The 13870-nt window shown below is 45.5% G+C and overlaps 1 protein-coding gene across 4 annotated transcripts in view; it reads right to left on the bottom strand.

Annotated features, from left to right (window-relative positions):
- Positions 1 to 430: 430 nt before the first annotated feature.
- Positions 431 to 13870, bottom strand: part of MRTFB (myocardin related transcription factor B) — a 136303-nt gene continuing 122863 nt past the window's right edge. For all 4 annotated transcript variants that reach the window (XM_078594637.1, XM_078594638.1, XM_078594635.1 and 1 more), the window contains 4 exons: positions 13021 to 13170; positions 9275 to 9433; positions 8306 to 8360; positions 431 to 7141 (listed from right to left, as the gene is read on the bottom strand). In XM_078594637.1, coding sequence (XP_078450763.1) covers positions 6600 to 7141; positions 8306 to 8360; positions 9275 to 9433; positions 13021 to 13170 — 906 coding nt within the window. In that variant the 3' untranslated portion in view covers positions 431 to 6599. The remainder of the gene's footprint in view (positions 7142 to 8305; positions 8361 to 9274; positions 9434 to 13020; positions 13171 to 13870) is intronic.

The raw sequence follows: 13870 nt of genomic DNA, 5'->3' as shown, positions 1-13870 counted from the left end.
CTCCGGAGGTGGCATCACTTCAGCGGTTCACCAATTGGGTACCCATTTGGGCAAATGGGTACCCGTACCCGGCCAGGTACCCGTACCTGGCCGGGTACGGGTACCCATTTGCGACCCTGGTGTGGCCGGGTACGGGTAAGGAATCAAAACCCGTTTGCAACCTCTGGGGTGAGGGCCTATCCAAGGTGATCTCACTCGCTTACAAGCGGCCACTGCTTATCACTCTGCTGCAAGTTCAACATGACGTGTGGTACACCTTCCAGAATGCACTCAATGACATCTCATATTTAGTTATTTTCCTATGAAGCTATTTAAACGTGTTTTGCTTAACATCAGCTAAGGGGAAAACTGTTCTGATGCAAACATTTTAAGTGTGTTGTGTTTTTGACACAGACGCACAAAACCCGGTGGAAATGCACCGCCGTACGAATCTCTTTGTAAGAGATTTTATTTTGGGGAAGCTGCGGTTTAAAACAATCTCGAAAATGCCCTCAGCTCACACTTTCAATGGGATAATAAAAGGAGAAACCATCGCTTTGAGTTGTTTAACGAGACATTGCCACCAAACTGAGAAAACTCTTTGAGAAAAACCCAGGGGTGGAAACACAGAGGAACGCAACAACGGAAAAAAACACCGCCAATTGTGGCCAACTGAACAAAACCCTAGGTAACGTTCATATAAAAACCAACGACATATATAAAAGTACAAAAATGAACATAAAAAAATGACAAAACTACCACGGCAAACTCAAAACAGCAAAAAAATGCAACAAAATCTGGCTGCTGCCTGCATGTCATAAACTAAATACACGTGTACATTATGAGTCGTCGTGACAACACAAAAGGCGATTTAAAATATACAACTCGAATTCTGTTGCCTCATCTCTCCGTCGCCGTGACTAATTCGGATCCACTGCCTGGAGCGTTGCCCCTCGGCACGTGTTTGTGGAGTTTATTGGGCGGCGTTCATCAAGCGATAATTAAGCGATAATTATGGGTTTCTGCTCCTGAGCCTGGAGAGATTAAAACGGACAGCAGAGCCACACCGCAGGGGCTCACTTCACACTGATTTGGCTACGGTGAACCACAGATCGCTCCCTACCTATCCGCGCGATAGTGGTCACCGCCGCTAAACGCAGAGTCGCCGTCGGACAATTCAGGCCAGTGGTGGACAAGGCACAAGCACTGTAACTCCGCAAGGGACCAGTCACCACAAGGCTGCTGATTTAACGCAGTAAAATACGCAACACCAAAAAAATCTAATATTCAAACGTGATTTGAAGCTTTCGTGACTGCAGGAATTACTCTTTGCTTCTTTCGGTAAAGTCACGTAGAAAGAAAAAAAATATTTATTGTATTTTAAAGAATACGAAATAATTATTTATTTTATTTCTACGTGACTTTACCGAAAGAACCAAAGAGCAATCTAATATTCACCGTCCATTCTCATGCGTCGGAACACATACACACGCCTGTTTGCCTCACAGCGAACTAAAGCTGGCGCGAATTTCTTCCTTGGTAGTGGTCTCTTCGCACACACATTCTAAAGCACGTTTAGTGGTCGCTGCTGCAGCGGCGGCGTGCTGTGGAGGTGCGCGGTTGGAACCCGCTGGGCCGCCCGGGTTAATACTGCGGTATCAACCCTGACAAATACGTGCCGTCTGCTTCACAATTGGCCATTAACGATCCGGTGAGGCCATTCGGTAAGTGGGACATTTTGTGCCGACGTCATGGTCCAAATGTGAAAAATTACCTAAAAATTACTCGACTGTGATGACACAGCAACAGCATCGCCCCCTACTTTAAAACTATTACTATACTGCGTGAAACATAGCGCCTTCGTGATCGCCTTGTGCTATAGGAATGGCACAAATACCCAATGTATTAAATTGTTATTGGCTACTGAATACCACATCCCCCAGACGTGTGAAAGTGCAATTCAGTAGTTAATCTGCCATTTATCGTGCTTCGCAATTACAAGGCGGAACTCCAAACGTCTCCATGAGGGCGGCTTTGGAACTCCCACTTCTGTCACAAGCTGGATGTGGTTGCGGGGCCTAGTGCTTTATACCGCAACGATACGGTGGTTTACGAGGTTCGTCTTGTTTGGGGGGAGCGACACAGGAGAGGGGAGATGACTTGCATCAAGGAAAGCTGCACACTCCTTGCTTTGCTTGAAGCAGTTTCTGGAAACCTTAATTTTGGACCCACCTCCTTGGTGGGGGGGTGGGGGGGTTCGAGATGTAAGGGAGCGCGCGTCCGCAGTTGTTCTGTCGACCGCGAGACGCCAGAGTGTTTACGTTGAGCTGGGTTGCTCGAGCAGCCGGTGTGTGACACCCGCTCCCACACTCCCTCACCTCTGCTCGATCAGGGGATGTTTTGTACGGTTATGTTCGGCGGTTGTATTATTACGCGTTTGAGCCTTTAACCGTTACGTTCTTTGTGTTACTCGTTAAACACCTGTACGAGCTTTTAAAGCTTCGGACAGAGATTCCACGTCGTGGGGTCATGGGTCATGATGTTGTGCATGGCCAGAACTCAGTTGTGGTTCCAGAGTGCTGGTGGCGCAGCTCCGGAAGATGAAGGAGACGAAGGGAGACGGAAGGGGACGAAGGGGGCTCGTAATTGGCTGGCCCATTCAACTCATCCCATCGTGATGACTAAACTCATGCTTTTGTGCTCAGCTATTTTAAACGGGTTAATTAAATTTACGCTCTATAAACATGCATAATAATCCAATGCAACGATGCCACAGATTGACAACTGATTAATTGTCAGCAATACTTTGAGAGATTGAGCTCCCTGTTCTGTCCACATGCTGTTTGTAAATAATGTGTCATACCGGAGAACATGCTATGAGTCTATTATGGCTTGATGCAGACAAATAAGTGATTAATACTTATTGTAATTGGGTGTGATTACAATACAAACAGTACTGTAACACAGGGTGCCACCACAGGGTTATTCGTGGCTGTTTAAAGCTGGAATCGAACATTCATTTGCCAAGGATGGGGAACAATTTAGTTCGTCAAACGCGAGGCATGTCGTCACTGAAGGGCACAGAAGGCAGGTAAATTGTACGTTCCCGACGTACCGTGCTTGAGGGACATCGACCCACAAGCGTGGGGTAATGATTCGACGCTCTGCAAGCCAACAATTCCGTTTTTCATAATGTGCCATTTTAGAGAAGCCACCGGAACTATGGAATTTTAAATCTCGATGGAAAACTCATTTCTGTAGAGCTGGTTTTTGTGTTTAGTTTGTTGTCCTTCCCCCGCTCTTCCAATTAACACGGCTGGCTACGTACGGTGCGAAAGAAGTTCAACATACATACACTGTCACCCAATATGTGCATACCTAACCCTCATCACGAGATATTTTCCACCAAACACCGGAGCATACAGGCTAACTTTTTTCCTTCAAAGTGCAAGCTAACGCTAATTATATTACCAACACCTTCAAATACTGTCGTGCTCCTAACCATTCTACTATTGCCATTAATTCTAAGCTGTGTCCAGAAACCACATCTCATCCAATTTAATTAAATGAATCGTGACCTTGCCAACCTATCAGACATGGGAAAATACAGCTGATCAACAGCAAAAGGATAAATGATGCTCAAATAATGGTCTCGCATTTTATCCAACACAAAAGTACTAAGATGTAGGATCTGATCAGCAGAGATCTTAAGATATTAAAACCGGTACACACTCCACGTGGACCGCGATGGTTATTTGACGTTCCACTGCCCTCTGGGTTGGGTGGCCCTGAGCCCAGCACAGAATGCAGGATGTTCCAATAGAATCATCACATTCTTTGTAAAGTATGTGGTAAAGAGCTCAGGTTATAACTTGCAGCAAGTTTAAAACAGAGAATGTCGCTTGTCCTGGTAGATTGCTAGAGTCGCATCGTGTTTGAGGCTTTTCCACTCCACTTTAATGTGAAACAAAAAAAACATTGATACTGTACGCCTTGGAGACAAAAAATATACATAACTCAAGCCGCAAATGAGAAGAAATATGTAAATGGGCGTTTTGAACCCATTCTGCGTCGTATAAACACGTTCCTTTATCAGCTACAAGCATTACTAATATACCTACGGGGTAGGAATTACACAAATAAACTGAAAGCAACACGAAAGCAAGCGACTCTGAACAATGTAAAATTCTGGGGCTACACTGACCGTCCTAGGAACTAATATCACCCCTGAACGTTGTGAGAAACAGCATTCGTGATGTGACTGCTGCCAGCACCGCCATGAATACTCCTCTCTTCCCCATTCGTACTCTCTTCGCGCCACCGATTGGATGCAACGCGTTCTCCGCTTCACCCAGGGGGCATTGTTTGGACCAATCGTGTTACAGCAGCGGCATGTGAAAGTGCAATTATGGCAGAGTCTGTTGGAAGGGAGCGTAGTTCTGCATGTTTCCCCCCCCCCCTCCAACATTACTATAGCATTTGGCTACGACAAAAAAGGTGCACTGCACGTTGGACCCTGAAGAACACGATGATGATGATGTAAGCGACTGGCTCTCAAGTGTACGATGGTGTTGCAAAGCCTACGGACCAATAAACACCGACTCTAAACAGCAGCAGGGGGGGTCCGATTGTACATACACATCTCTCTAAACACAGGGCCAAGGCATTGACATATCTATCGAGATGTAACTTAAAGAAAAAAGTGTTTTCCAAATACCCAGGTTAATATATGTTATTTTAAAAAATGTCCTGCAGATGGGGGGGGGGGGGGGGGAATCCACTAAACAGTGTGCCAAGCTAACCAGCTGCACAATATTATCACTACCAGCAACTACATGAAACCAAGATGGCATATTAAATGCAATACAAATATATATATAAAAAAAAGATTTTTTTTTATCATTCTGTACATTTACTGAGTGTTCTAAAGTATATCTCTAACAAATGAATTGAACAAAAAACAAAACGTACAGCACTTTCCTACACCTATTACTCCGTTGTCAACATCTTACAAATCCAGTTACAAGGTTCAAAAAATAAAAATCGCTCGTGAGCTCGTGACGGCAATGGGATGAAAGGCGAAGGAACTGCCACGTGATTTCGCAGCACACTGTGACAGTGTGCTCGTTAAAGTAGAAGTCTCTCCGTGAAGCGCTCATCAATACAAAACTGCTCTATTCATCAGTAAGGAAACCAACACTTGTACAGACAGGTCACGCATATTATTACATGTCCAGCTCCACCAATGGGTGTGGTCCTTTATGAAGCAAGCACCAGTCAATATTGATATCCAGAAAGTAATGCTTAGCAGGAGGTGACCCTCATGGTTCAGAGGTCAGAGCACTGAGTTTGCACCACAGGTGTTGAATCCAGTTTTCAACCTCACGTGATTACAGCAGGCTCTCAAGCTGTAGTTGATGGTCTCAGCAGGGGTCGCCAAAAGCCTGCACACAAATCCCTTGACATTCAATTTGGTTTTGCAAGTACAGCTGTACTAACGATTACAGCATGGTAGTATCTCATGAATGCTTAACATTACCACAGCGTATAAATTTTTTTGAAGTATATCAAAATCGGATCTTAATTTAAATACAACTCCTTGCTTCACAGCTTGATTTATTCCAACATCTGCGGCGTTTCAACGAAACATAATTTCTGCACTTTTGGTGTTTCGGTGGATTTACGTTGACTGCAATGAGGCGCTACCGGGTGACGATGAAGTGAAAGATCTCACGGCATCGCAGTTCCACCGAGGCTGTTCACAAGGAGCTCGAGTTCACAGACGCAGCAGCTTCTTGTCTAATGGGGTGAGATGGGTTCTGGGAAACTACATTCAGCGTTGCCTTCACAAGTGGGAGCTGGAGGCGGAGAGAGCTGCTCACGGCAGCCCCCACCAGCTCATGAAGCAAGGAGACTGCTTTAAAAATGACACAATCCTGAACAGTCCAAACACCGAGCGAAACAACGTGTTTACAGCCAGATTGTTCGGTACCTATGGCATTCTTTTAATGAACAGCACTAAACTAAATTGTGCGGTAAGCAACTTAAAAGAAACAATAATTAATGCCCCCCTCCATGCCCAGCTCTACACTTTTACATTTCCCACCACCACCACCATCATCATCACTGATTGAACTTTGTCCTTTACCCTGTCCATAGACATTGATGAATGAAATCGGTAAATATTTTAATAAGTATATCTTAACATTCAATACATAATGTAAAAAAAATGCAGTTGTTGAAATCGAGTATATTTGGTTAATATTTACATAACAATAGAAACTGGAAGTGTGCGTGATGCAAATTTTAATTACCCCGAGGGAGCGATGTGTGGTCTCTATCGCAGCTGGCCCGGCTGGAGAACTAGAGGCATGCATCAGGAATAGTGGTCATAGATACCATGACCGCTTTCCATCATCGCAGTGAACACATGCAGCAGCAGTAGCAGGCACAGGACTGATGTCTGTGGAGTTGCGGACAACACCAATGATTTCTCAGCACTTACGAATGAATGAGTTGATTGCGGTTGGCTTTAGAGCTACGTGTGCAGTTTTCGACCAAAGTTCAAGAGCCCGACCATCAAAAATGCTTAAATTTGGGTGTGGGGTGTTGGGCGACCTTCAGAATATTAAGTCGGATGGCGTATTCAGGCTTAGGTCTGCGCTATCCAAGAAGTCTGTAGAAAAGAGGCTGGGCGAATTGACTCCTAGCGGGGTAAGACCTGAGTTGGAGTCCGGCATGGTCAGCTCGGCCCACTCCATGTCCAGCCCTTCCTCGCCCAGCGACAGCACGGCGTGGCCCGTGTCCATGGGTGACAGCGGCGTGTCCAGCGACTCGAGGATGCCCGTGGGCGGGCCCAGGCCCCCCGTGGTGGCGTCTGCAGTCGGGAAGTCCTCCAGCATGGGAAAGGGGTCGAGTTCCCCGTCCGAGTCCATCTTGAAGAGGCTGGAGGACGTGTCGGGCTGCGACAGGAGGTCCTCCAGTTGCTTGTCGCTCTCTCGGTCTCTGTCTCTGCTGGCGCTGGTGGCGCCGTGCGTGTGGTGAGTGTTGTGCTCGGACGGTGACTGGGAGCAATTTGCGATACTCATGGCCGAAATCGATGTCCCGGAGGAGCCTAACTTTGGAGTGGGAGGAGGATCTTCCTTGGCATGAGCTGGCATCTCTGCAGATAAAAAAACCGCATTTAGCATTCACCAACAAATATGGGTACCGTCACACAAGTTGGCTAACAATCAAAACCATTAAAAGTAATACAATGTATTTGGTGAACCGTTGTGTAGGGATCTCTGCATATCTCTTCAGGTGAGTGTACCACAACCATACTGATGTTGAACACGATTCACCAACTCCGCTTACACAGAGGACTGGTTTACAGGACACGACAACGCCTGGCAGAACTGAGTACAAATGCCAGAGTTAACGTCAAGTTATATATACAGAACAGTAACGGTCAGATCAACGTATGTTTAACCCTGAAAATTGGGTAAAAGTTGCAGTTAAGAAGAATGGCATGAAACAGCAAACAACAACAACAAAGTTATTCCGTAAAACCTTCAAATTCACACTGGAAGCACTTGCTGGTAAATACAATGCGGAGAGCTCACTATCACACTGCCTTGTCATGAACACAAAAAAGTGGGCTGACATTTCAAGTAATACCCATTACTGTTTGGGCAATGATCCTTATGAAGAGTAGAGGTTAAGTGTCATTGGGCTGCCATGTAACTAATATTGTCAATGAAAAATCCATTCAAACACTTCAGCCCAACTGTGTTTTATCATCCACCACAGGGGTGATTTGAGTGGACAATGCACCGCGCCTTAGTGGTAATCATACGTTGCGACTGGTATTCACGCCATAGGAGAGCACTGTTTCGCAAGCACAGTCTGAAGTAGTTTCACAGAGGGGGGGGGGTCATGTTGCTGTAGGCGCCGCGGTGGCGAAATGTTAACTCCAACGCCAGGTATGCAGGAGGTCGTGGGTTCAATCTTGACCCTGACATCTGTATATTTAGAGTTTGCATGTCTCTCTCCTTGTGGTTGCGTGGATTTTTCTCCGGGTCCTCCGGTTTTTCCTCCCACATTTAGAGACATACTTTAAAATTATTTGGCTGCTATACATTTTCATACGATAAGCCGCTTCATTGAGCTATCATTTGTGGGCAAGTTGTTTCTGAAAAAGAGCTATATAGTTCAGTGGGCCTTACCTGCGTGCAATCCCAGTTGAGTGCTTTGCAAGTAATATTTCATATTTGCCAAATTTGGACGATGACGCTGGCACACAATGGCCTACAACTTTGAAGCGACTTGTGGGCAAGGTACTCACCTCCATTCTCAATGAGGAGGTCCAAAACTTCATCCATCTGCTGACTCCGAGAGCTCTGCAAAGAAATATGAATATTTAGGCGATCTCGACCAAAACATATAATATTGGTCACGGAAGCCTACGTGTCAAACCGAATATGGATATACACTCAGAACTACGAATGCCAGCCCCCGAATGTGCAATATTACTGCTATATGACAAAAAGGGCCTCAGAGCTGGCTGTTGGTGGACAAAGCAAGAAGACATCACATCTACAAAGACAATGATTTATCGTCCTGTTCACAGATCTTGCCATCACAAAATAAATTGTCATCACATCAAAAACAACTGAACGCGTGACTTCAGAACCACCTAACATAGTCCAAGTGCAGGTGAAGGTTTTGTGTCAATGGCTGATTGAGGACGAATTAAAACCTAAACGAGAGAAGAGGAATGGAAAATGTGTAGGCAATCCCTCAGGTACGAAGATGACACGTCTTCCCGCAGATGGTGGAGATCATCGTGCATCTGGAGACGGCTGAATTGACAGATCCGAGATCCACATTCACGATTGCGACACAGCAAGTGGTTACGGGGGGGGGGGGAGGATTGGGTCACTATCGCACTTCATATGCATAGGATGCATTTCTGTAAATGTTTACTCTTACAGCAGCCCTGTCAATCCACTGCTGCATGAAACCCTTTCCATGCCAAGAGGGCTGATTGAACATACTTCACCACACTGGTCGGTACAAGTTGTTGAAGGGGTTGGGGGTAGGACCAGGATCGTGGTCAGGAATTGGACTCGAATATCTGGGCTCTCAGCAAAGTGTGCGAGCCACTGCACTACACCGCTCAACCCAGATTTATACACATTCACAGTCATGTTAATGTCTCTGTCCGGATACACAAACGTTGAGATTACACGAACGTTTCTCCATCCATGATGGTTATGTAACTTACTGGATGCCAGTCAGGTGCATAACTCACATGTTGCTGGTGATGCTGGTTCTTGGCCTGAAGAACCGCGTCCGCGTACGACGGAGGCTGCCGGTGTTTAGAAGCCGTGGTTGGCGCCATCGGAGAGAACATGTGGTCGTGGTGCATGTGGAAGCCGGCTTGGTGCAGCGAATCCGGCACCGAGATCGACTGCAAAGAGAGACAGCAGCTTACTACCGTGGCGGAATACATCCAGGACAGTCGCCCTCCACGGCAAAATGTTTCTAGAGAGTGAAGCGACTGTGTTTACACACGAGAACAGCCACTGGCCCTCCACGGAGCCTGACGCACAGATCCCCATAGTTAAGTGGATAAATCTCACATTCATCAATAACACTGCCTTAAAAAATATATGATAGGTGACGATGGGCCATAGCCCGAAACGTCGCCCATTACATACCTTTCATTTCGATTTAAAGCTTTCGTGACTGCAGGGATTCATCTTCTTGGTTCTTTCGGTAAAGTCACGTAGAAGGGAAGTAATAAAATAATAAAAATAAACGTGACTTTACCGAAAGAACCAAGAAGATACCTTTCATTTTAAGGCAACGTTATTGACTGAGAGGAACGAGCCAGGCTTTGTGTTATTTGTGCTTGTGCACCACTGTCATGTCAAGTGCCTGTCCTGTGAAGAGGCTGGCCCCCACCGTGGGAAAACGACGACAGGGCTGGGCCCCCTGGGGAGCATGATGCACGTACCACATTTAACCAAGTATTACATTTCCACCGAGGGGAGTGGTGGTGTAGTAATTAGCATGCTGCGTTATAAAACTGGTGACCTGAGTTTGATTAATGACCACGGTTACCACCAGTGGTGAGAGATTTCTGAACCAGTTCTGGGCCCCCTATTCGCTAACCTGCAATGATCAGCGTAGTGAAGTATGGTCAAACAACCCCCATGACCGATAAGGCAAGGAGGAGGCCTTAATCCAGTGGTGGAATGACAATGAGCTACAAATAATTGAAATGATTACATTTCCACCACTGGCTCAGGACCATTGGCGATGTGATAAGTGTAGCACGGCGGTCCAAAAAATAGGAATGTACAATTACTTTTATCAACGTAATCTATATTGACAGAGAACACAAATGCCAGTGTAGTTTTTATATTCCGTACAGAGGAAGAATACAGGATGGTTGAGGGAGGTGGTGAGGGCTGGGATTTCAGAAACAAAAATGCTCAAGAGAATGTTTTCGAAAAGACAGAGGGTAATGATTTAGAGGGGTAATGCGATGGCAGGAAGAAAGAGAGAACACAGCGAAGAAGCAGGAGATGTGACTCGGGCAAAGAGGTGGGCAGAGGATCTTGATGGAGAGAGAAAACTATTTAGAGTTGATCCAGAATTGGACGGGAAGCCAGTGGAGGGATAGTAACAAAAGGCAGATGTGGTGGAGCCAGCGTGCGGGAAGACGCGTGTGCAAATACACACAACGGTGTCTGGCAGCAGCATTCTGGATTGTCTAGGTTGCAGCAATGAGAGATATTCTGGGCAAAATTGACACTGGAATTTAAGGGCAGCATAGAGGTAATGGAATCTTTACAAATGGCAGACTTATTGGCCGAAAGTAGAAAATACGTTATTGATTTGAAGAAATGTAACCAATCCACAAAGGGGATGGAATTTTTATGTAGAGGACACAAAGCAGATGGTGACGATGGGGCATTTGAAAACACAAATGCGTATATCATCAATGCAACATTTACATTAAAATTGTTGTCATTATGTAAAACTAAGGTTTCACTGAGGAGAAGACAGTGAAGAGAAGAACAAATACAGGGATTTGATGTGTACACACAAGGATAGCAAAATCTAAGACATTAGCTGTAATCTTTTCAAGTTTTCATCAAGCTGATGATTAATTTTAACAAATGGCAAAGTATATTTTCCCAAGTGTAATTAATGCACATACATGGATGCTATTATCTCATCAGAATATTCACGTACGGAAGATAACCTATTTTAAGTTTTTTTTTAAAACAGTGCTTTAGTAATTAAGGACATCCTAAGTCTCAACATGTTTTAAGGAGGTTCCTCCTTCACGATATTTCACCAGTTGTTTAAATAAAGGTTTTTCACGTGGGAGGGAAACATTAATTCTCAGCAGAAACAAGAGGCCAACACAACAGAAAACAAACAAAATCTGCACAAGTGTGTAACCTGATGTCATGCAACAAATTGGCCTGGCTTCAGGAATAATGAATGGTCTAACCTGCATTTGATCCCAGAAACGGTTAAGCCTGGGCACCAAATTGAGAGTGTACCAGTGCTGTGCTTTGTCAGTTTTGCTGTATGGTGCGGAGGCCTGGACATTGCTTTAAGCTGATTTGGATCGGCTGCAGTCCTTCCACACGCGATGCCAAAGATGCCTTCTTGGCATCCGATGGTTCAACTTCGTCAGAATTGTCACCATTGCATCTGCAAACCAGCCTTCTAGTGATTGAGAGCTTAGTTCGAGTGAGACGCCTGTCATTTTTTGGACACATCGCCCGTCTTGATGCGCAAACTCCAGCAAATTGCGCACTTCAGTTGGCAGTTGACATTCGAAGTGGGCTGCGACTCTGGAAGGAATGGTGCCGCACCCGTGGTTGTCCCACGTGGTTGTCCCACGTGGTTGTCCCACGTGGTTGTCCCACGTGGTTGTCCCACGTGGTTGTCCCACGTGGTTGTCCCACGTGGTTATCCCACGTGGTTGTCCCACGTGGTTGCCCCCGTAATATGTGGATCAAAAAATGAACCCGTAAAAACAAAGTTTTTCACTATAAATCCTTTATATGCGTGGCGGCTAGAGTCCTCTCGTCCTCTGGCTTGAGATGGCTGCCACCTATGGGTCAGATGATTGCCTGCCACCATTAAGCAGTTGGTAATTAAATATAATTTTTTTTTTCCTAAAATGTTGAAAATTTAGGAAAAAATTTTTCACGAAAATAAATTGTCACGCAGAACGAGTCTGTGTGCAAAAAATGTCAGCTAGATTGGATCACGGGAAGTGGGTTAAAAAACGACCGAAATATTTGCACGGTCATAAGCGCGCAAGCAAGCAAGAAAGTTAACTTAATATAAAGGATTTAAAAAATTGGTATGGCAGCAAGAGCAATTTATGCCAATGCTATCGCAAGAGGTCACACGTTTCGCGCAACGGTCCTTCGCTGACTACGAGTGATGCATGTATGCGTGACGTCAATCAACCCAACTGCTGTACTGCCATCTCTGGAACCACATCAGAGCCCAGTGGGCTGGGGAGTCCCACAGCAACATAACCCCAGGGCCCACCTCTCAAGCCTTCACTAAAGGGGTGCGCAACCACCACTGTTGGATGTTTCGGCACGTTCATCAAAATGACATGCGGCTCTGATTACACAGGAGCTGTGGAAGTGAAGCAGGCTGGTGCAGGGGTAATGCTAGTGCCGCACAGCATGCAGTGTCCGGGTTCGATTGTCGACTTGGGTGGTTTTCTGTGTGGACTTTGTATGTTCTTCCTCCTGTTCTGCATGGGTTCTCTGATTGCCTCCCCATGGTAAAAAAAAGAAAACATACAATGTAACCGATATTGGCAAAATATCCCAATGCTGAAAATGTACCTGCAAATTCATCAATTAGGATTACACACGGCAACGTTGTCCACAAATATTGACCCTCTTGAAAAGGACTCTTGAGACTCACAGAGGCATTCCTGGGAAACCCAAAGTGTGATGACAACAACATAATAATAATGAAAGTGTGACGCGAGGAGCCTACCTTTGCCGACATTGTCCCATTGGCCAAGCAGCCCGGCCGTTTTCCATCCACGGTAAAGAACGGCTGCAGGGAAGGCGGCGCAGTTGGGCATGAGAAGAGTGAGCCCGCCATGGAGGTTGGTGTGAACATGGGCAGAGTGTGCTTTAGGACCTGGGCAGCGGGAAGCAGTGGAAAGAGTACGGCAGAGGGAGAGTCAAGAGTGAAGGGCAGGAGCATTTGCAGGGTGAAAGCGTTTTACAAAATTGGGAACATGAAGATTGAATAGAGAGGTATGAGGTGACAACGAATGAGGCATGTGTAGGAGAGGGGACAAGGGAGGATGACGAAGGAATAAGTGATAGGACAGGGGTAAGGAGAAGGGACGGAGGAGTAGAATGAGGCCAAGAAGGAGACGAAGATGTGAAGGAATGGATTTGAAGGTCAGATTAAAAAGGGAGAATTTTGAATGGCAAATGTGCATAGGGTGCATAGGAAAAACGAACACATTGGTTTACAGCAAGGACACAAACGTGATGATGAAACATAGTGACGAATTTGTGTAAAAATGTTAGGGCAATTATGATAATCATTTTACCACGATTGGCAACATGACTGCCATCGGTTGTGACAAATTCAAATCGGATGACCACAGAAGCCACATTTTCATTCTCGCTGCGTTTTCTTTCACTCTTTCACAATAAGAGTTTAAATGCCATACGACATTCGCAGGCCAACTGTCAACAGTCAGCAAATGCATGCTGTATGTACAATGCATTCTGGAAGATAACAATTCATTGTAAGGGACTGGAGCGACTTTTTCTCTTCATTTTTTTTTATGCAGCAGGGTTGGCTGCTCATTACCATAGTATCA

This window comes from Lampetra planeri, chromosome 5, assembly GCF_965212315.1.
Source record: "Lampetra planeri chromosome 5, kcLamPlan1.2.h2, whole genome shotgun sequence".
In the NCBI taxonomy this organism is placed as follows: Eukaryota; Metazoa; Chordata; class Hyperoartia; order Petromyzontiformes; family Petromyzontidae; genus Lampetra; species Lampetra planeri.
This window is presented reverse-complemented; position numbering and strand designations above follow the sequence as displayed.